This window comes from Centruroides vittatus, unplaced genomic scaffold, assembly GCF_030686945.1.
Source record: "Centruroides vittatus isolate TY-2023 unplaced genomic scaffold, ASM3068694v2 contig_436, whole genome shotgun sequence".
In the NCBI taxonomy this organism is placed as follows: Eukaryota; Metazoa; Arthropoda; class Arachnida; order Scorpiones; family Buthidae; genus Centruroides; species Centruroides vittatus.
In genome coordinates this window covers 471,482-495,209 of record NW_027122237.1, presented here as the reverse complement: position 1 = coordinate 495,209, position 23,728 = coordinate 471,482, and the positions used below count along the sequence as shown (strand labels likewise).

Genomic DNA, 23,728 nt, shown 5'->3' with positions numbered 1-23,728 from the left:
TGACGTCACTGCATATTAAAAAATGAATATATAAAAACTACTCAATAAAAATACATATAAATATTGATTACATTTATATTAAAATATTATATTATATTAAAACTTTCAAAATATTTTAAAAGAAATAATAAAAAAAATTTATAAAATACGCTAACAACAAAAAAGTATACGAAGTAGCAGAGGGCGCTAATGTAGGCCGATAAGACTGCTATTCATTCTGATTATTGTGAAGTCGAGTGGCGAGGAAGTGCGAGTCCGATGATAAACTTTAATTTGATTTAAACATTTATGTTATTTTTTTAAAAAAGTCATGATTCCGATATACTTTAAAAATATTTGATCAAGAAAATTAACGTTTAAATCCTTATAAACATGGTTCAAAAGTATCAATCTCCCGTCCGGGTATATAAATACCCTTTTGAGCTGGTGATGGCGGTAAGTAAATGTATTAAACATCATTTATTCTATAAATTAAGCTTAAGTGATTTGTAAATTTACTTCAAAATACACTAGACTCTTCATTCGGTTCGCAGTCCTTGACTTTATAAATACATTTGCTTGATGTATAATTTATATAAATTGCTAGAAAAATTTTTTCTTATATAATTCTAAAATTAAAGAACTCTACATATATAGAAGACCTCATAAATGATTAAATACTTGGCATTGATTCAATTAGATTTGTAGTAATAAAAAATACATAGCTATATAAGCTAAATTATTGATTCATCATCATTTATAACATAAGGTATCTTATATTTATATTATTTTAAAGTGATTTGAATCTAGTTTTAGATGAAATTAATTCATCATTTAATGCATATTATACTTTCCAAAATTTGAATTTTTTTTTGCGAATTACGACGTATTTATTTTTATATTTAAATATAGATGCATATCGTCGTTTATTTATTAGTGTTTTAAATATATGGCTTCTTTATCTACGTAGAAATATTAAGAACGCGTTTCCTTAATTTCTGAATGATGATTTAGATTTTGGGAGCGTAGGAAAGTTTGTTCGAAATCTTATTTTTATAAATGAAAATAGATACTCGAAACGGTCCCGCGTTTCGAGTCTCTATAATTAAGTAAATAGGTTTCTCGAGAAGTTGCCATTTAATCGAAGAATATGTTAACGGATGCTTTTTCGGTTTGTATTTCTAATGGTTATTTTTGCGGTTAAAGTGTACGGCTTTTATTAAATTTTAAAAAGTAAGATACGTCTCCTGTCGTTTGGAATGTATTGTTTGCTAGAGCGAAGGAGAGACTGCTTCGGCATCCTTGATAACTACTATCTCTCTTCCTTTTAAGTGTCGAAACAAAATTTTATTATAAATTAGTTATTTCTTATTTTAATAATAAAATTAATTTAGAAATAATTTGTTATCGATTACTGGTAGATTTAAAAATGTTCACAAATTTTGAAACCTTTAAAAAGTATTTTTCTAAATGGTTTATTTTTTCTATTATGAGATTTTGAATATTACTACCAACTTTTTTGTATCTCAAGTTTTGTATTTTTCTTTTATCATCCTAATAATTTTGTTACTGTTTTATTTGTTTTATAGTTAGTTCTGATTTTAAAGGGTTTTGTTTGAGTGGGTATAACAATCATGAGTGTTTTGAAATTTTACTGTAATTTTGGAAGTAAATAAATATCTTGGCTTTGCCTAATTTATTTAAAATGAATCTATATTAAAAAACATATTTGTGAAATTAAATTTATAAAAAGTTAATTTTAGATCGGATGCTCTGATACTTTATTTTAAACTATGTGAATGCAGTTAATAATTAGAAAAATTGATTAAATTTTTTTTTAACTGTAAAAACCTACTGCTGGCAGCTATCGTAAAACTTTACGTCGCGAGTTAAAAAGCATAAGAAAAATTTAATTTTGTAAAAATATCTTAAGGTTAAATATATTTATAAAAATTAAAAAGCTCGGATATCTAATTTCGCTCTTGGAAATATTTCATTGAAATTTTGCCGCAAAATCTCTAGTATCGACAGATACACACTATAAACGTCTACGAAGTGTTATGTTACTCTAACAAAAAAAAAATTGTTTCGTGTTGCACTATTTTAACTTGATGACATTTAAATATTTGTTAAGTTGCTTCAAAGAAAAGTTTTTTGAAAGTACTTTTGATATGACAATGGAATAACTGTAAGGTTATAGATTTTCTTTAAATTTTTTTTATTTAGGTCTTCTATTGAAATTTAAATGTTGCTGTTTAGTACTATTAATGGTGAATTTTTTTATTAATAAATTTGGATAATGAATAAATAACTGAAATATGAGTAGATTAATTAAAATTAGTAGATAAATTATTATACAATTATTAAACTGTTTTTCACTATCAGCAAAACAGATTTAAGCATAGTTAATAAGAGTTATTTATAAGTCAAACATTCTCATGAAGATACATTTAAGCCAATGGAATAGGTTCATAAGTCGATCTAATTATAATTCATAAAAGTGAAGTTAAAATTAATTTTAAACAAATATAGTCCGACCTAATCCGGCAATCGTTTGGCATTAATTTTAAAGCCATGATTTCCAGTTTGATATTAAAGACCAATATTTTGTTTTTATTTATTATTTTGGGAGCCTAGGAAAAATGACAGTGTGTCCCTTTATAAGAGAACTTTGTTTATGAACAATAAACTTTGTATTGTATTAATGCATGTGTGTATGCATATATAGTAGTAAAAAGTCACCATTTTTAAAATCAGATAGTCAAGATCAGTTAGTCTAAAAATATATTTTATATAAATATAATATGAAAGAACTTACAAGTAATCATGATATTGTCATGAGAATAGACCGTTTATTACAAATTTAAGTAATGTGTTGACTAAATTCCAACATTGCAGGACACTGTAATATTTTTGAACCATGAAGGTAATGGATAATAATGTTAATAGTGAAGAAAATGTTCGAGAGTTTCTAGTTGAATATACTGCGCATGCAAATGATTAACAATTGATCTGAAACAAATGTATATGTATTTATAACATGCTCTCTCAATATTTTAATATAGTTAAGTAAATTATTAAATGTTTTAATTCAATGCTAAAACTTCAGTTAAAATTACTATTTTTTTATTAGGGAATCTCTAAATGTGTAAATTATACAAAAATCAATGAAATATTTTTTTTTTGCTTATTAATAATAATTACTGTTGGGAGCAAAGAACCTAAAAACATTTTGACATTAATGATATTTGTAAACAAAAATTACTGATCTGTAGAGAATAAAAAGAATATAGGATTAAGTAAATTTATTTTTTTTAATGATAAAAATAGTCTGTACTAAGTTAAATTAGAATATAGGTAATTTATTGTAATTATATACCTTACTATTCTTATTTATTCTATATTTAGTATCATTTTATTTAATAGGAAAAGCAATTTTACTCATTTTCTGAGATATAAATGTTTTCTATTTTATTCAAAAAGACGTTTAAAACAAATGAAATTTGTAGTTCATATTAAAATTAATTATTGCTTCTTATAGACATAAATATCAAATTATTTTAAATTTAATAGATGAAGTACAAAGTCAGTTTTATGTTCTAGTTAAATTTATATATACTGTATGTATATATATATAAATGACAAAGAAAAATTTTTATTTTTACATCAAATAACTGATATATTTACAACTCAATTTTAAGAAAAAGATTTTATTTGTAATATATATTTAATATACTGGTACGATCCAAATTAAAATAAGAAACTAAATTTTCTCAGTACAAAACTTAAAAAAAAAATATACACTATTATTTTTATACTTTCAGGGAAAAAAAAAATATAAATTTTAGTAGTTTCATAATTTATGGAATTTTTTTCGTATCAAAAAGTGACGGTTTATCTCGAATTGAAGCTAAATGATAAAAGGTAACAAACAACTTATTTTGTAATATATGTTACCATTTTGAACTTTTATGAATTACAGTATAAGAAAAGTATCGTGTTTACTTCAGATAATTGGGGTTCTGTTGTATTTTAAAAATAAAGTCTTATCTTTATCAAGAAACTTCTATTTACAAATAGTTTAATAGAATTTATAATAAGTTGTTATAAAAAAAACACTATTATAGCCTGATAATTTAGCATGTTTTCCATTTGCAGATAATAATTTAGTTAATTTAGTTTTTCTAAATATATTCCTTGAAATTTCTTAGTATTTGTTTGAATTTCAGTGTTTACATACAACCAAAACTTCCATATTACCAATTCTTACATAAGTTTCTTTCAACAAATTTTTCTGTGGTGTTTCCTGGAGAAAATCCATTATATCTAAGTTTTACTGCAGTTGTATTGAACTTAACTGCCTATCAGGTTATAATTTGCTACGATTGATTTTTTCTTTAGCCTAATTTTTATTTTAACAAAAATGTTTTAGAATTTTCTTTTCTTTATACAATTTAATTATTCAAATCATTTACTGCTCTTTTATACTATATTATAAGTTAAGAATTTCACAGCTAAATAGATTACAAATCATAACAAAATAATTCATGTGTTTAACATATAAACATTAGTTCATTTGTTTAAATCATTAATGCAAAATTTATGACTATAATGTTGTGTATGTAAGTGTAACTAACTATTGTCAGTTTGTTCTTACAGCTGTATGACAGTTTTATCAAATTGATAAATTTATATAAGGAAGTAAAATTTCTGAAAAGGTTGCTTTTTAATATTTACATAAGCTACTTTGTAAAGGATATTAAAAAAAAGCTTCGTGTATTCCTTAACTTTTTACGCAATTCGAAATTCTTGTCTAGTCCTACGCAGTTACTGTACACATTCAACCCACAGAATGACTTCTACGTATTTATCATTCTTTCATTCTTATAAATTGTTTTTTTAATGTATATATTCTTTTATGCTGTGTTATCTGATATTCATTGTATTCTGAGAAAATCAGACAGTCACTCTTCAATCAATGTGTCTTATTGACTTATCAATTGTGTGTTTTTTTTTAAAATAGTTTCAAAGTTTTTGTTTATTGGATTAATTTTACTTTACTTTCAAATGACACTGTAAATAATTTATAATCTGAATGTGCTTTTTTTTTTCATTATTGAAAGATAAATTCTGTGTTACGTAAAATAATGTATTCATTGATTTGGTTATATTTTGTATAACTTGCTGAGCAATTTGTCATGTCATTTAATCATGGTGCTAATTTCAGTTGTTATATTGTAAAAGATTATCCAAAGTATAAATGTCTTTTTGTACATATTTAGTTTACATATTCAATATGTAAATTAATGAACTTTCTTAATACTTAATAATAAATATATTAAATTTTGCATTTATAACTGTTTAATTTAGCCTTAATTATTCAATATTTAAGGCTAATTATAGAATTTAGTTTTGGAAAAATATCTTTATTATAACAACAAAAGTGCAAATTTATATGTTTAAAGTGAGGATGGCTCAATCCAGTTGAAAACTGTTCTTTAAATAAACTTTGGTAACAAAAAGAAGCAGTGATAGTCTATTTAATTGTCAACGTGTAATATAATGTGAAGATTAACAAGTATCTTTACCTAAATTTATATAAGGAAGTAGATTTATCATTAATATTGTTAACGATGTAATTATTATAATTGCTTTCTCGGTTTCGTGTATTTAGTACTCTAAATTATTTGGAATTTTATTTTGAAAGTAACATTTCTGAATTTATCTTCTGCACAGTAATAATAGAAAAATTATCAAAATTCTATAACATTTGACGAAATATTCTTATAAAAATACTCTGGATTATTAGAATCTTATCTTTGGATTTTATTGTTGAAACTTCCAGCACTGCTCGTATTCTAAGCAAATAAAAAGTTTACATAAGAAAACTGTTGGCAATGTATTTCTTGACAATGTCATTTTACCTTTAGTGTATTCAAACAATTTTAAATATAGTTTAGATAAATAAACTTTCCATTCCATCAATGACAAAACTGCCAGGCAAAATGATCTCTTCCGAGGTTGCCATCTGTAGGCTTTTATAGTTGTAGAATATTAGAAAATTAGATACAATGCATCATTATAAGTAAACTTTCGTTACAGTACGATGAATCTTTAAACCTGCCACTAGAATTTATCAAATATTAAAGATGACATGACATAATGATTTACATTTATGTGCTCTGAAACTGTAATGTTCTTAAGTTTCAAGCACTGCTATCATTCTATTATTTATAAACATTCTCTAAATAAAATCTGCTATTTGAAACTAAAAATATAGCAAAATTTAAAAAAAATTTCAGTTATATATAAACATTTTGACATTATACAAAATATTAGCTTGATGAATAAATAAAAAGTAGCCTATATAATAAACTTATTCAAAATAATGCAATAGTAATTTTTACCCTAATTTTTTTGTTTCTGTATTAAAAAATAATGTAGAGAATAAACAATTTTGAAGAATGACAATGTTAAAAACATTGTTTTAGATATTGTTACTTATATATTGTATTATGAAGAGTTTGCATTCAGCAGAAAATGCAGAGTAACCCAAGATAAAACACTATTCATATACAATATATACATTGTGTGTGTGTGTGTTTAAGCAACATATATAACTACATACAATTGAATTGTTTTAATTCAGATTCCAGAAGAATTCTAAAATTTCAAATTATCCAATTTTGAAAATTAATTTCTGCAGGTTTCTATTGTTTGGTAATGCAGTACTTCATATTCTTTGGCAGTTTCACATTTTACTTTATTTTCCGTTAGTCACTGCAACATTTTAAGCTAAAGATAAACCCGAACAGTGTGTAGAACTAATTTAGTTTATTTTCTACATTTCTTCTAAATGCAAACTTCATAATACAATATTTTAGTTATTACAAAATAAAATTTCTTTACATTGTCATTCTTCAAAATTATTTATTTCCTGCATTAATTATTTAATATAGAAACAAAAAATTAATGTAAGCTAGTTTTCACCTTAGTTACATTATTTCAAACAAATAAGTCTATAATAAAGCTAATATTTTATTTAGAATGTAAAAACATAATTAAATAATTCTGAGTCTCTCCCAATTGTATGTGTAAACCAGATTACTTTGGAATGATTTTGTGGCTAGGTATTCAATATTGAAACAGTAATTTTGACTAAATATGCAGTTATGCTGTCAACTTCATTAATGTTAATAAATTAAGAATATTTTGGAAGAAAAGATTGACCTGGAGCAGGAGTTGAATCAACAATTTCTGATTGCTATACTGTTACTACTTGGACTATCATTTAATTGTTGCTTCCAGTCCTATTAATTTGCAGTATGTAACCATACAGGTTAATTATGCTGACTGGGATGCCTGTAGCCTTCTGCAGTACTAGGTTAAATTACCTTGGTATATACGTATGTACTGAGTGATTGTAATTAAAGTGTCTCTATTTAATACTGTTTGGAAAGAGATTTAGTCCAAATGCAACCAAATCTGATTATAACATTTCAGAAGATATAAAAGACATTTCCATAAAACACTAGTACCAAAATTTACCACTATGGAACTTTTGATGCTGCAAACAAACATTTTATTTGTACTAGACTTTCGTACTCTACAGATACCTTAGTGATGCAGAGGATACTGTTCAATGTAATCTCCATTCTGAATGTGATGAACAATAAGTTCAATGGCTGACCATAATTAATCCTCTATGATGCATCTCACATTATAAGACTGCTAGATTTGCATTGTATCCTCAATAAACCACACTTAAGTATCTCCTCAATCAAAAATCACTCGGATCAAAATCCAGAGAATGAGATGGCCAAGTGGTAGGAAAGGCACAATCTAATCACTGTTATTGGTGAAATGCTATTGTATAAACTGCTGTATACTGATATGTGGAAGTGATTTATCTTGCATTAAAGTGGTTGACTCAAGGCATTGTCTCTATAGCAATTGGGGTACAACAAAAGTGTTGAACATCTTTCAGTATATTTCAATCATCATAGTATGTCACATGGGGATTTATAGTTACATGACTGATCTTATATGAATAGCAATGCACCAACCTTTTCAGTATTGTAAACATTGTGCCATAGGATGCCCAATTGTCATGACAATGCATGAATGTTACTGGAATCTGTAACATTATTCATTAACGTTCGACAACAACTGTAGAAACAACTTAAACTTGTAAAGTGATAAGTTTATATTCTTGATTGGGTTGTATTTCTGGACAACCAGTTTCATTGAATCAAGTAATTGGTCTCCCAAGAGAATGTAGTGTCAATGGTCATCATAGCTGATAAGAATGACATTCAATAGTTGTAGTCACTTTTATATCTAGAACTTGACTACAAAATATATGCTTATCTAAAGGAAACTGCTTTTTTGTTGTTTACAGTGCCATAGTTTTGACTTTTGGTACTAAATTATTTTCACAGAAATGTCTGACAAACCCTGAAATGTCACTATACCAGATTTGTTTGCATTTAGACACCTAAATATTTCTCCAATAGTATTGAATCCTCTATTCATTACTATCTGGCACTTTAATTACAGATATCCCCATACAATATGGTAGTTAGGTTCTGAAAAAGTGCCATGTTATGAGATTCCATACCATATGAAGGAAAGGACTAGTACAAAACATGGGTTAGGTTTTAAAAGCAAAAGTATACTATTCTTTTTTGTAATTAAGAGAAATATGTTTATTAAAGCAGTCAATAATTAACTAACAATCATAATCAAAAATATTGCACATTAATATTTATTTTTTCTTTGCTGCTAAACACAGTTAAGCCAAGATGCTTTCTTTTTGACAAAATATTGTCATCTGAGCTTTCCTGTTGACCTTAATCTGAAATATCAGCAATATCTTGGTTTTTCCTCTACTTTTTTTAAAATAAAATCTGATATTTTCATTTGCTTGTGTTTTGCCTAAGATACCACTTTTAAAAATTTAATCTTCTTATGTAGTAACTTTTAATTTAATCTATAAAAACAAAATACAACAACAGTTTTTTGGGGTTCATTTGGAGCACTATCACCAATGACTGATTTATAGGACAGCTAGAATATGAAGCTAAGACAAGGAAGAAAAAAAATTTGTATAATCAGTTCTCATTTAAGAAAGCTGGGCAAAAGGCACAAAACAACATTGAAAATTTTGATGTTTTAAAATCTGTGGGCAAATATAAGACAATACACATGCTTGCTTGAATAAAAAGAAAATTATCAAATGACAGTGTTTGCATTTAAAAATTGTGACTTCTGTATGTGGGTGTCTGCAATTCTCAAACCGTGGTAGAGTTGTACAGAGAATATCCCTAATTCTTGAACCATTTTAGAGCAAAACTGTGTTGTAGGACTGTCATATTATACGAAGGATACCTGTATATAAAAATAAAGTAGGGGTGCTGGTTATTAGGGGCCAGAAGGGTCCCATCTGTAATTTTAAACAAACAAATTACTGACATAAAGCATCTTTATTAATAAATTATTTGATAATCTAAGTTATTGCAATATATATATATATATTTTTTTTATGAATTCTACTATATTTGTATCAGCCTCCAGATAAATAGCAGGTGGTGATATTAGACACAGGAGTGCACATGTTGCTGCTAGTTGATGCACTGATAGAATGTGTGAGCTATAGAGCATTGTAGCCAGCTTCGTTGGGCCCTGTTATCAGTGTGTGTTTATTTACTTAACTGTATGGGAGTTTGTGCATTATTACTCGCATTTGCAGTTTGTTTTATTGTTTTAGTACTTTGTAATTATTACATTTATGTTTTTTCTTTTTATTTTGTTATTTATAAATAGATATTAAATTACTTATGTACTGTTTTTGTTCATTTTATGGCAAAAGTTTGCTTACATTATGTGAAATTTATACATGTGACTTTGGAATGAAACCATAAATAAATTAAGAATTTTTTTTTCTGAGAAAAATATGATAAAAGTGAAAAGAATTAAGTTTAAAAATAGAATAAAAGGTATATATGTACTATGGGCAAGATAACAATACAGTAATACAATATAATGCTCTAAATAAGGAAGGAAATTAAATGTAATTAGTTTTGTTGATAATCACATTGTCTGCCACGATTCAAATTTTTTGTATTATATTTTAAATCATATGACTAAAGTAAAGTAGTTTATTGTTATTTTTCATTATTACTCTAATTTTATGCTTATATAAATATTCTAAGTATTTAATTTTAGTCTTATTTAATGTTTAATATTTTTATTTTAGGCATACGAGAAGAGATTTCCAACATGTAAAATGATTCCGGTTTTCTTAGGAAGTGATATATTATCAGAATACAAAAGTGAGGATGGAGCAGTTTATATTATTGAGAGACGATGTAAACTTAACGTAGAAGCACCATATTTATTAAAAAAGGTGAATAGTATCATTTATTAATTATAAATGTTAAGTAGAACTGATTCTTAAGTTATGAGTAAACCAATATTCTGGATTTCCTTGCAGGAAAATATTTTGATACTTTCAATCTTTAGGATAAATACTTTTAAAAATAGTTGTTGTTCTCATCTTCAAAACATTTGAGAATAAAATGAGTTAAATTCTAAAAGTATTGTGCATGTATATGATATTTAATTGTAAGAAACACTTCAATTTATATATTTGAGTATGATGCATTCCCTGCATGCTCTATATTAGTTTAATAATTACAGTAATCAGATTAATATTAAAGTATAAATTTAAAAGAGAGTACATTTACTCTGATAGGTAAGCTTTTCAAATTGAACAGAATTAAGAAATTCCAAATGAAGCAAGAGAATACAGTGGAACCTCACTTTTAATGAGCACCTTGCATAACAAGCGAAACAAATTGTAAAAAAAATGACTTGCTTAACAAGCAATGTTCTGCATAATAAGTGACAAAAAGAGGGAAAATCCCCAATTGTGTGTATGCTCCATCAGTCTGTGTTTAGCACTCGTTCCGCTAGCATCTTAGTGTCACTTGTAATCAAACATTTTTCCAAACTTGTGTTCACACATATTATGCATAAACATCAACAACCATTGCCTGTTATATAATAAACATGCCAAATGATATGCCAAATTCTTGGGCTATGTATAGGCTATAAATAAGTATTAGAAATTAATTAATTTGATTAGAGGTAGAAAGTTATGCCGCCATCTCATATTAAATTTAATGACCAGTTCCAAATTAAATTTTTAAAATGTTTAAATTAAAAATTAATTATTTATAATTATTAAATTTAATACGATATTGCAGCATAACTGCCTACCTCTAGTCAATAGATTTATTTTCTAATATTTAATTATAGCCTTTATATAGTCCAAGAATTTGGCATATTGTTTGGTATGTTTATCAGACATATTATCTATGGTGGTTTTTTTTTTTTCTTTTCTGCAATTTGAATTTGCATTCCAGGTTGGTTCATTCCGCACTAGAAGAAAAGATAAAGAATGTTCATGCTCCTTAACAATGTATATTGCATAATTTTCTTTGAATAAATGTTATACATAAAATATTTGAGTATTTTTTTCGGCATGGAACACATTATCATATTTTACATTAATTTATATAGGAAAAACTGTTTTGCTTAACGAGTGTTTTGCATTACGAGTAAGATTCTGGAACGAATTATGCTCGTTAAACGAGGTTCCACTGTACGGGGCTGTGGAGTCAGAGTCGGGAGGAATTTCTGGCCAGAGGAGTCTGAGTTGGAAATGATGTGTTGACTCCAACTCCCGCATTTTAAATTTACTTTAGTTTTTTTATTTAAATGAAAGAAAATTTATTATATATTTATTAATTTTTTAAAATCTTTTTGTATTTTGTTATAATTCATTTATTTTAAATACAAAATGCATCAATTTAATTTATTAAATGTGTAGTGTTCTTTGTAGTATTTGTGTTTAGTAATTAAATTATTTTCACCCAATTGAATTTAAATATTTTTGAATCATTCCTTTATTGTCCCTGCTCTAAATAAGTACTCTATTATTCTGAATGAGCCAGACTAATTGATCAAAGTACGTATTCTTCTTTTCCGAACAAGGGGCCGAAGTAGCTATATCACACACTTTTTAGTTGGACTAACTCTTCTGGAAGGGTGAAATTGAAGTGCAAATGTATGTAGATGTAGAATTTTATCGCCACTTTTGCCTCTTATTAAATATTTGTTAAAAATTAATTTTTTTATACAAAAAAAATATTAACGTAAGTTAAATATTAAAAATACTAACTATAAAAGTATTTGGGTAAATGCCCAAAGCTCCTTTCAGAGTTAAGAGTAGGGTACCCCCTACGAGTGCCTCTACCCCCCATAAAATGACTTGGTATTTAATTTTGCCAGAGTCTGAGTCTGCCTACTAAAATTATCGGGGGTTGGAGTCGAGTGTTTTTTTACCAACTCCGTAGCCCTGCCACTGTATTTGAATTTCTTTTAATAGAGATATGTTGTTATAATGTTTTAACTAATTATTTTTTTTTTTATTATAGATTTAAGCACATTTTGTGTGAAGCTACTAATTAAAGATTGCTAAAATTTTAAAGACTATTGCTTAATTTATATCTATGGATTCAGTACTTTATATTTGAAACTTCCTGTAGAAGCCATAAAAAAAAAATATATATTTTTATTGAATTTTATTCATTCCCGACGAATCATTTGATTAGTGACTTTTGAATTCAATTAACAATTAAATGTTTTCAATAAAAATAACCATAAATTGTGTTCATTGAATGGTGTCTATTCTTAGTACAGTATTTAATTAAAATAATTAATTCTTTGTGCTCTGACAGAATTAATTAAAATTTTATTTAGTGTATTAAATTACTAAATTAAAACTGAATAATTTCGAATATTTTATTCTTAATATTAAATTTCATAATGAATAAAGAATTTTAAACAAGCTCTTACACTTTTTAAATAAAATCCTGTATAAGGTAATGACAAAGCTATTATTGTTAGACTTACTATTTTTAAAGGGTTTTATTATTAAATGAAGGCAGTTCTTTCTTCCCTACAGATGTTAGTGACATAAAAATTAATAAAGATTTGTTAAAATCTGTAGATTAATGTCTGTTAGAAGAAACTGTTTATATTTTATTGATATCTATTAAGTTTATATTTGATCGATAAATGATTATTTTAAGTATAAAATAATTCCAATCCCCAATTTTCCACTTTTCATTGGAGTTGGATATTCCCAAAATTTTTTATTGGATTTCCAAACTTTTCTTGTCAATCTCTTTCCAAAATGGCACATAATTTGCTGACTCTTTGTACATTGATACAAAATGGAAATAAATTAAATAGAATGAATATAAAATTTACTAAAAAATGATTAATTCCTATTAAACATAAATTAAAAATGAAAATAATACTTTATACTTTAAATTTTAATGAAGAGATGTTAATTATAACATATTTTTATTTTTAAAAATAACTAATGTAATATAAATTTGTCCACCAACTACCTCCACGTGTTCCCTAGTAATTTACCAATCCTTCGGCTAAATTGAACGACCTTTTGCTGGTTGCTTAGCAACTAGGTTGGAAATTGAAACTTATTAGAATTGAAATTGCTTCTAAACTTTAATAACTTTTTAAATACAGTAAAATCTTGATTTAATGGACAAAATTTCTGGTGAAAATTAACACCTGTTAATTTCAAAATCTTTCACTGGATGTTTACCCTGAATTGAAGCAAAACTTCAAAGCTGTGTGTTGTTTGCATAAATTTTCCATTGGAAATTGCTGAAATGATGTTGTAACGCATGCTTAAAATTGAGTTTTCTGGAATTATAGATGCTTTACATGATTGTTGTTGCACCTATAGAAAGTCAGTTTCATCTGCTTTTTAAAACCAGCATTAATTTATTTCTACTGTTTTATTTTTATATTAAGCCAGTTTGGAAACTTTTTGATTATATTTTGTAAAATAAAATAACAATAAAAATACTAATGAGAAATAGAACATAATATAAAAAAATTAAATTAAATATTCTAAATTAATATAAATAGAAATATAATATCACATAGTAGCCTTATAAATATTTAGTAGTCCCAATTCAAAGTTCTAGGGTGGTGAAAATTGAAATCATGGTGAACTCTGAGGTTGTGCAGAGTTTGTTTCTCAGTAATGGTCAGGTACGAGATCAAGGACTTAAAAACTGATGGAGACATTCTAAATCCTACAAGTTCTGTTCTAATTTAAAAAAATAAACTGTTAGTGCTTTCAAATTCTTCCAGAATGCTTAACAGAAATGTAAGGATGTTCTCATTCAAATTTGATTTGAATTTTTTGGTTTGATGATGGGACAGAAGCCCCAAAAAAAAACCTTTAACCAAATAAAGATTTGATTTCTAAACTCAGTATTTGATTTATTCTGCTAGAAGTTAATTTTCAGTTAATCAAATAAAAATATTTTGACAGCAAAGATTGATCTAGGATGGGACACGAACCCACAATCCTTGCTTATAAGACAAGCTAAATTTTAATAATTAAATTACCCTTAACAGAGAGCAAGAATAATTGTTTCTTAGTCCAACTAGCAATTTAGCCTTATGCTTAGCAATTAATTTAGTCTTTGATCACATTGTATGTATAGAAAATGATTAAGTTGAATATTTGAGATATTGTATAATCCAAAATAATTATTTTACATAATTTATGTTTCTTTGAATATTAAATAAAATGATTACATTATGTTATAGCATAAACCGTATGAGTAAAATATATAAATTTAACATTGTTTTAATTGTTTGTTTTTCTAGATTATTGGAGTGGAATTTGTGTATTTTATTCAGAAAAATACTCTTGATAGACGGGAAAGAAGTTTAAAAATAGAGGCATTCAACGAAAGCTTTTCTTCACGAGTTGTTATTAACGAAAATTGTACATATTCAGTAAGTTTAGTATTCAAGTTAATTTTTATTTATTTTTTAGTTAACGACTCGTGTGTGTGTGTATGATGTAATTAAATTATAGATGTTATTCTTATCTTGTTAATTATATATTTTATCATACATTGTATTTAATTTTTATTGATTAAAAAGTTTATTTTTCTTTAATTTAGTATGTAAAATAGTATTTTTTCTTTACACAGCAAATTTTGTTAGCACTTGCTTAGACTGGATAAAGAATTTAAATTAAACTCGGATGCATGATGAAATTTAAAAGATGGATTTTAAGCTCTACAAGTTTATAGAATTAGAATGATCTTAACATTCTGGAGTTTATAGAATGAGAATTAAGATATATAAGTAATAATTGCATGTTTTATAGCTTTTATAAGTTAAGAATATGGATTATATTTTTAACTTATGTGTATATATTAAGGATGTAAATTAGGTATACTTATGTAAGTTAAGGATAGAATCTGTATTGTTAGCTTGGTTTGATTTTCCTCTTTCAATTTTGCTTTAAAATTTACCCTTTTAGTAGAAATTTTGAAATCAAGTACATTTGTAATAAAGTTTATTTTGAAAGGTTTAAAATTTTTTAAACATAATGTAATGGAGCATTTTTTTAAACTTTGAAATTAGTAAATACATGTCATAAAGTCCTTCTGCAATGGGCCGTGCCATGTGGCTTGGATGAGCAGTGACATCATAAGTTTATTTTCTTTAATTACAGTAAAATTAATGTTCTATATATTTATATTGGTATAAAGTTTGAGAAATGTTTGAACATAACATGTTATGTATATTCATTTTATGAACATTGTTCTTGTATATTGATTTATTTTATTGTAATGAAGTAAAATTGTTAAGAATTATAAATTTCAAGAAAAATAAAAAAATTCTAGTTTGGGTGTGTTTAGAAATATTTTTCTTTTTAAATGTGTTCTTATATCAGTGTTATGCTAGTAATTTTCTAAAGTTTAGTGTTTAACTTTTTATTATCATGAATAAGTAATGATAATTTTGTTTGTTCTATAATATCAGTTAAATTGAGTTTTTAACTTTTTTAACTTGTTTTTATTTTTAGGTTCATCCAGAAAATCCTGATTGGACATGCTTTGAACAAACTGCAAGTTTAGATGTGAAAAGTTTTTTAGGTTTTGAAAATGCTATTGAAAAATTAGCAATGAAACAATATTCTCATAATATCAAAAAGGTAAAAATTTTAAAATATTCCTTATTAAACTTATATTTTTTTCTTGAATTAAGCAAAATTCAATTAATTAATGAACATTTACAACTCCTTACTTGCATATGTGATATTAAAATACTTTATATCACTGCTAGACTTCTATATATACTTAATTAAATATTTAATTGTAAACGTTTCTAGTCTACAGTAAGCCGTTCTCAAACCGACATATATCGCAGATTGAAATATTCTGTGATGTCTGGCATGTGTTGTGTGTTGAGAATACTGTAATAAGTATTTAAATGCAAACGTTTTCTAACATACATCATATTAGACTTTAAATCGACTATATATAAAGTATTTTAAGCTTGAATATATTACTTCATCTTTATAATCTATCAAGTTTAATTATCAGATCTGATACCTATCAAAATTACAAATTAATATTTTCAAAGTACTAAATGGAAAGTATATCTCAAAGTAATGTAAGATATATAAAAATTCCATTCAAAGCCAGATATAACTACTGTAATATCTGGCTTTGAAGTTATTTATAAAATAAAATTTGCTGAAACTAGAATATTAAACAATTGCTTGCAGTTTTGAGTTTCTAAGTTTTCATCTGAAAAAATTTTTATAAGGATATTTTTATGCAGTTTTGTTTTTGAATATTTGAGATATTTGTGAAATTTTTATTTAAATAAACTAATTCTAAAAACGTCTTATAATTCAATTTATAATTATAAATTGAATTATAACAGTTTGTGTTTCAGTTAATACAGATAATAAATGCAGTAATGATTCATAAAATATTTTTTGTGGGATTAATAAGCTTAACATATGTTAATAATATAAAACTAATAACACATTTGTTTTTTTAATAGGGAAAAGAAATTATTGAATATTACATCAATGAACTTATCAGTGAAGGAATTACTTACATACCTCGTTTTGAAGATAAGCCTGCATTGCCAAAAATACATGTGACAGAAAATATTAATTCTTCAAATAAATCAGATTTGAATAATAGAAGAGGTAGCATAACTCATCAGTCTTCTATAATTCAAGAAGGACATCAACTAAGTGGTACTGTAGTTAATTTTAGTAGCAGTTTTATAAGAATTTGATGTAGTAGTTTTTTCAAAGATGAAGATTAAATAATTAAATATAATTTTATCTTAATGCATTTAATTTAAAAAATTAAAATTTAGAATGAGTATTAAAAAATTGAAAAATTAAACTAAGACACTTGATTATCCAGGATATCAAATTATCCTGGTTAATCTGATATTATTTAAATTCAGTAAACAGAACAGGTAAATTTTCAAAGAAACATGAAGAGAACAATGCATGTGAATAACTACTTGTATTTATTCATAAAATGGGCACTTCAGCAAAGTATTTTATTTTCCTTCACCCATTAACCAATAGTGGGCAGAGTGGATGAATCATAAAAAATTTAGATGAATTAATGATTCATTCATTGGCATTTTTGACATCCTAGTTAATTGCTTTCCAGTTAATGTGATCCTGGATGATTGAGAGTCTACTGTAATTTTAACTTAATACTTATATGTGAATAGTATTCATATCTACAATCTCACTGCACACTAGTAATTTTTCAGGTATTCATTCAGAATAATTTAAATACATCGTTTTAGATAGATGGGTGCAGTAGTTATCAATAATTATATTCTTATTTCCCTCCATACATAATAATTATCATTTCTAGTATCAATACAATTAAAAATAATATATCTACATTACATATTTACATTAGTTGAATAAGTATTGCTAAAATAACAATTAAAAATTACTATTGACCAAATATCTAGAAATGTATTGGGAGTGACAAGTCCCATTATTGAACATTCTGTTATAATGAAGAAATTTTTATTCTTTAAAAAGAATTACTACAGTTATTGTTGGGACTAAATCTTTACCGATTCTATAAAATTCGGCAGATGATCTGGAAGGGAATTCAAGATTGATAGGTCATGAGGGCATATAATTCTTAATATCAGAATGTTGGATAAAAAGTTAAAAGGAAATACTGATTTTTAAATAACATTTGAGAATGAAAATAATTTTAAAATTTTAACTTTATTTTTAATTTTTGTTAAAAAGAAAATAATTTAATAAACTATTAAATTTTCTGCATCTTGCAAAATTACAAGAAATCTGAAAAGTAAATGCTTAAAATAATCATTAATTTTAACCAACTATTAATTGATTTGTTGAAATCTTTTTACACTTACAGATTTAAGTAACTCAATTTACCTTCAATTACTTACAAAACTTTTGGACAGTAAGGTCTATTATTAAAGGAATTAGAAACAAATGAACAAAATTAAGGATGAAATCATCTTTCAATTTTGTTTTGTAATTCATGATGGATGTTATCATTGATATTGAAAAGTTTTGAATTAACTGAAGGTGAATTGAGATACTTAACACTGTAAGTATGATGAAGTTCTGACAAATTACTGAAAAATAGTTAATTCTAAAGTTGGGTTTTTAGTTAAGTATTGATTTTAATTTAAAATATTGACTTTCCTTAAAATTAGGAAATATATATATTATATATATATGGACTATATTTGATGTAAATAATGTATTAATATAAATTTGTTAATAGAATTTAATTATCTTTTTAATAGATGTTAACTTGAAGTTAGAATCTGAATATATTGAACGTTGTTTGGGAGAATTGACTCCCTTTCAAGAATCATGTCTTGTTCAGCTAAAAAAATGGATGGCTGAAGCTCACCAAGGAAAAGTAAGTCCATCTTCATTACATTTAGAATGCTTTTTATTTTTAAAGAAACTTTTAAACAATTTTTTGTATATTTTCAAGGATACTAAACTATGTAAATGTATTAAGTTTCAAAGATGAATTATGAAAATTTAAAAATCATTTATAACTAATTGTTGAAAAACTTATCAATTTGAATTAATAAAACATAGTTATCAAACACAAATGCCAATTTTTTAAAATTTTACAAATAGAAACCAATGAATCTGTTTAAAGATTACAAAATGTGTATTATACTAATTTTATAAAAATTGGTAAATTTTCAATATATTAATAATGTTAGGATCAATATAAGAATTTTTCATTTTTAAAATGAAAGAAAGATTATTTTTATTCATTTATTTTTTTAAAAATTACATTAGAAACGAGACCCAAAAGAAAACATCCGTAGACAGCAAGGAATTCTTATGTAAAATTTTAGCTAAATTGATTCAATAGCTTTTCTGATTTGCCTGATTCATTATACTGAAAGTTTGTATATGTAAAATGATATTTTTAGCTCAGTGATTACTTTTATTTGTTTTCTTTTAGTAGATCAAAATTATAAACATGTAAATTTATTTTAAGTTATGAATTATGATAGACGAAAATTGAAATACTCTGTATTCAAACAAAAAAAAAGAATTGTTTAAATGAAGCAGTTTTGAATCTCTTGATTCATCTTCTCATTAGAAATTTTTAAGTCTTTTCTAAAAAGTAACCTAATTAATTATTGAAAAAATTGAAACAGATTTTTGAAAATTATTCTAAAACTTAATCTAATGATTTTACAGGTTCCAAGTGATCAAACTCTTGTTCGATTTCTACAAGCTCAAGATTATAGTTTAGAAAAAGCCAGAGAGATGTTATGTCATTCTTTAGTGTGGAGAAAAAAGTATCAAGTTGATCGTATTTTAAGTACTTATAATTCGCCAAAAGTTGTAAAAGAATATTTTCCGGGTGGTTGGCATCATTTTGATATAGGTAAATTAAAATAAATTGTTAAATTATTGATATTTTGTTTCAAAAAGCAATTAAAATGCAATATCTTTATATTCTACACAATATTGAATAAAAAACTTGTTTTAGTTTTTGATAAACTAATGTTAAAAACACTTCATTTTGAAGCAATTCAAAAGCTTAATTAGCTTTTATGAGAGTTGGTAGTTTGAAGCATTGTGAAATGAGTGACAGCTGAAAATGCTAATGTTAATAAGTTGCCATTATATTTTGAATTCTGCAGTTTTGAAATTAAAATTTATAATTAGTATTTTATTTTTTTTTTAGATTTAATTGCTGTATTTTTTTTACATAGTGTTTGACTACAGCATCAGCAGCACAAAATTGTTGTTCTATAGGTTTTTTTTTAAGTCTTTCATTAACAGAAATATATATATATAACAGTGTACCAAATTTCAACTCCTATATTTCTCGATTATATATATATATATATATATATATATATAATCGAGATGGGTTGATGATGATAATATGTGCAGAGCCCAAACAGTTAGGAGTTGAAATTTGGTACACTGTTAGGGTATGTCACAAGAACGTACACTAAGAAGGGATTTTTCGAAATTCCCCCACGGGGAAGAGGGAGAGGATTGAGGCTTATCCTAAAGAACTCGGCTTCTACTGTACTATATTAGATGCAATTTTTTTGTTTTTAACTGAATTTTAGTAGGGTACCATGTGGGAATGAAAGAAGTGTATTCCTTAACAATGGAAGTGTTAAGAGAAAGCGGCGTGCAAGATTGACAGGTGCAGATGCGGTTCTTTTACATTTTTGCAGGAAATCGAACATATTTTTAGATCCATCTAAAAATTCTCTAACTAGTCTGGAAACGGGGGGACCTAATTCTTGCATTCTGTGAAAATGGGTGAGATTGGCTATAATGTAATAATCTTAATCTTCACTATTGTTACTTTTTGCCCAAGCACTGCTGGGCTTATCTGCTAGTATTCCAATAATTGAGCTGTTTTTGTGTGATTTTGTTTCATAGTCTATCTTTTTATTAAGTTTAATGATTTATAACGATTTCATTCTTGTCTTTAACTAATTATAATTGCATATCTTTCTGTTTTAAATACTTTAACAGTAAGTTAGATCTAATTGCATTTTAAATTAATATATTTTGAAATATCAACATAATTTTGATTGCTATTATTTCTAATTAAAGTAAAATGTTCTTTGAGCAAACTGGATATGAGACAATGAGATACAAAAAAAAACACTGTACTGACTTCCAGCACTTGGTTTAACACAATGAAAACACTGAGAAAGATCTGTAAGTCAAAAATGTTTTTATTGTATTAAACTCAATGTTGGAAGTCAATAAGGTGTGTTTTGTTTTTTATCCTATCATTATTATTTCTGATTTTTTTTTACCTCGATTTATGTATTTTTAAATGTTGAGATTCCTATCATTAAATTAATATAGTCAACCATGCAAAAATAATTTGTTGTAATTTTTTTTTAAAGATGGAAGACCACTGTATATACTTCGTCTCGGACAGATGGATGTGAAAGGCTTCATTAAGTCGATTGGAGAAGAAGGGCTAGTTAAATTGGTATTTACTTTTTAATTCTCATGAATATCTGAATTTATTTATATTAATTATTTTTAAAATGTTATTTTTGTATCTTATTTTAATTATGGGAATTTGGATCAGGATTTGAACCTGAATCTGCTACAGTTGTAAGTTAACACCTTGCCATATGGCCATCTCACTGACTACACAGTTTGTTCGGCCATTATAATAAACAAAGTTTTCTTTAATATTTTCGCATGTTATAAAATCTAATGGCATAATATTAGATATATTTCATTGTAATATTTTAAAAATGTTAACATGTTCTGAACTCCATCATCATTTAAAATATTAAAATTTTAACTGTTACTTATCTGAGTTCTAAAACTAACTGCATATATTATTAATACTAATAATTGAAATTTTGAAATATAACTAATTTAAGTATCAAAATAGAAAACATAGTCATATATTTTTATATTTTTTTATGAATTATATACCATAATTTTCATTATATATTCAAAACTTTTTCAGACATTACATGTTTGTGAAGAAGGATTAAGAAGAGCTGAAGAAGCAACAAGATTAGGTGGAAAACCAGTTAGGTTAGTAAAATAATCTTAAAATGTTATATTGATTAATCAATCATTACATTTAGATTTATTAAAGTGAATTTTTAATAAAATTGAAATATTTTCTTTTTTTTTTTTGTATAAGTTATATTTAAAACTACTTAAATCCTTAATATTCTGATTACGTGTTTATTTAAAATTTGTCTTAAAAATTGACATTTTAAGATGATGATGCTTCTTTTATTCTGTTAAATCAAAAACATATTTTCAAAAATTGCACAAATTCAGTAAGTATTCTTTAATATTATGTAACTTGTTTACTAATTTAAATTACAATAGTTTGTATATTTGTCTAATTCTTACTTTCCCATTATCTACTCTGCATAATATATATATCTTCTCTGTAACTATTAATTATATATTCTAATAAACTTATTAATATTAAAAGAGAAGGGGAAGATTTTAAAATTAACTTGAAAATTATTTTTTTTGACATCTTTAATGTCAAAAAATTGATATATTGAAATATACTGTATTTTTATTGGTAATAAATATCATTGAAAATAGATTATAGCCTCAGTGTAGCAACTAGGCTAATGATATAGGCAAGGGGAAAAAAGTAATTGTATGCTGGAAAAAACCTGCTATTATCCAAAAATGCAGAACAAAAGGGGCTGTCCATAAATTACATTTGCATTTTTCTTGAAATTTTTACTTTTTCCTGGTTCCAGTTTGTCTAAATTTCTGTAATCTCTTCCTCTTTTTCGACATTCAATAAAACTCAACCTCCTTAAACCTTTCATCATTTTATGAATGATAGATACCATAAGTCGAAATGAAATATACAAGAAATTTTGAAATTACTAATATAAAAGCCTTTATCTGTATGTGTGTGAATTACTTATAGTTCCTGAAATTTTTGTCCAATCCAGATGAAATTTTGGTTATATTTGTTTTATGTTCTGAAAAAGTATAGGCTACTTATTTTATGGAAATATTAGCTATAGAATAAATGTTTTATCGGTTTGGGATCAGTGATAGCACTTATGTTACAGTGATGTTAGTGACCTCATTTAGTTCATGCTTGATGAGAGAATTTCCCATAGATTGCATTTTTAAATATTTTGGCAAATGAAGCATTTTAATCTTACTTCATTTAATTTAAAATTTAAACTTTAAAAAAAGATAGTCTCACAGCGTCACTTCTATAACAAATTTTTTTTAAAATTTTCATTAGTGACCACATGATGTTCTATTATCCAACTGAACTAATGATCTAATGAGCCCATTATTTAAAAGTACTATTGGTAATCTATGTAATGCACTGTACAGTACATAAATTCATCTTTGGACTAAATGATCAATGTGGAATTAAAAAGATTTGCTATTTTTTCAAAAAAATGCCTAGGGAAAAGCATAAGAATAAAATTGGTTAGGTAAATTCTAGATTTAAAAGAATAAGAATGACTGAGACCCCTGAAGCCCAACTTGAACAACATAGACTAAGAATGGCTTTGTTAAGAACTTCAGAAACAGCATCACAACATCAAGCTCAAGTATAAACTACTTAATTTGTAGAAATATTAGCAACACTTCTTGAATTTCTTGAAATTGCTACTGAAAATCTTCTCAATTCTCCAATCTCTTTCTCAAAAAAAGTATTGTCATGCTTGACAGGGGAATTTCTAGCAAATAAAATAAAATGCATAAACTTAATGTAAGAAATTATGGACTCTCCTTCCC

At 25.6% G+C, this 23,728-nt stretch overlaps 1 protein-coding gene across 2 annotated transcripts in view; it reads left to right on the top strand.

Annotated features, from left to right (window-relative positions):
* Positions 1 to 212: 212 nt before the first annotated feature.
* retm (real-time) overlaps positions 213 to 23,728 on the top strand; it is a 38,882-nt gene continuing 15,366 nt past the window's right edge. For both annotated transcript variants that reach the window (XM_067272321.1, XM_067272320.1), the window contains exons 1-9: positions 213 to 435; positions 10,238 to 10,387; positions 14,764 to 14,895; positions 15,980 to 16,108; positions 16,969 to 17,170; positions 18,745 to 18,863; positions 19,673 to 19,862; positions 21,364 to 21,452; positions 21,948 to 22,018. In XM_067272321.1, the coding sequence (XP_067128422.1) occupies positions 373 to 435; positions 10,238 to 10,387; positions 14,764 to 14,895; positions 15,980 to 16,108; positions 16,969 to 17,170; positions 18,745 to 18,863; positions 19,673 to 19,862; positions 21,364 to 21,452; positions 21,948 to 22,018 (1,145 nt within the window). In that variant the 5' untranslated portion in view covers positions 213 to 372. The remainder of the gene's footprint in view (positions 436 to 10,237; positions 10,388 to 14,763; positions 14,896 to 15,979; positions 16,109 to 16,968; positions 17,171 to 18,744; positions 18,864 to 19,672; positions 19,863 to 21,363; positions 21,453 to 21,947; positions 22,019 to 23,728) is intronic.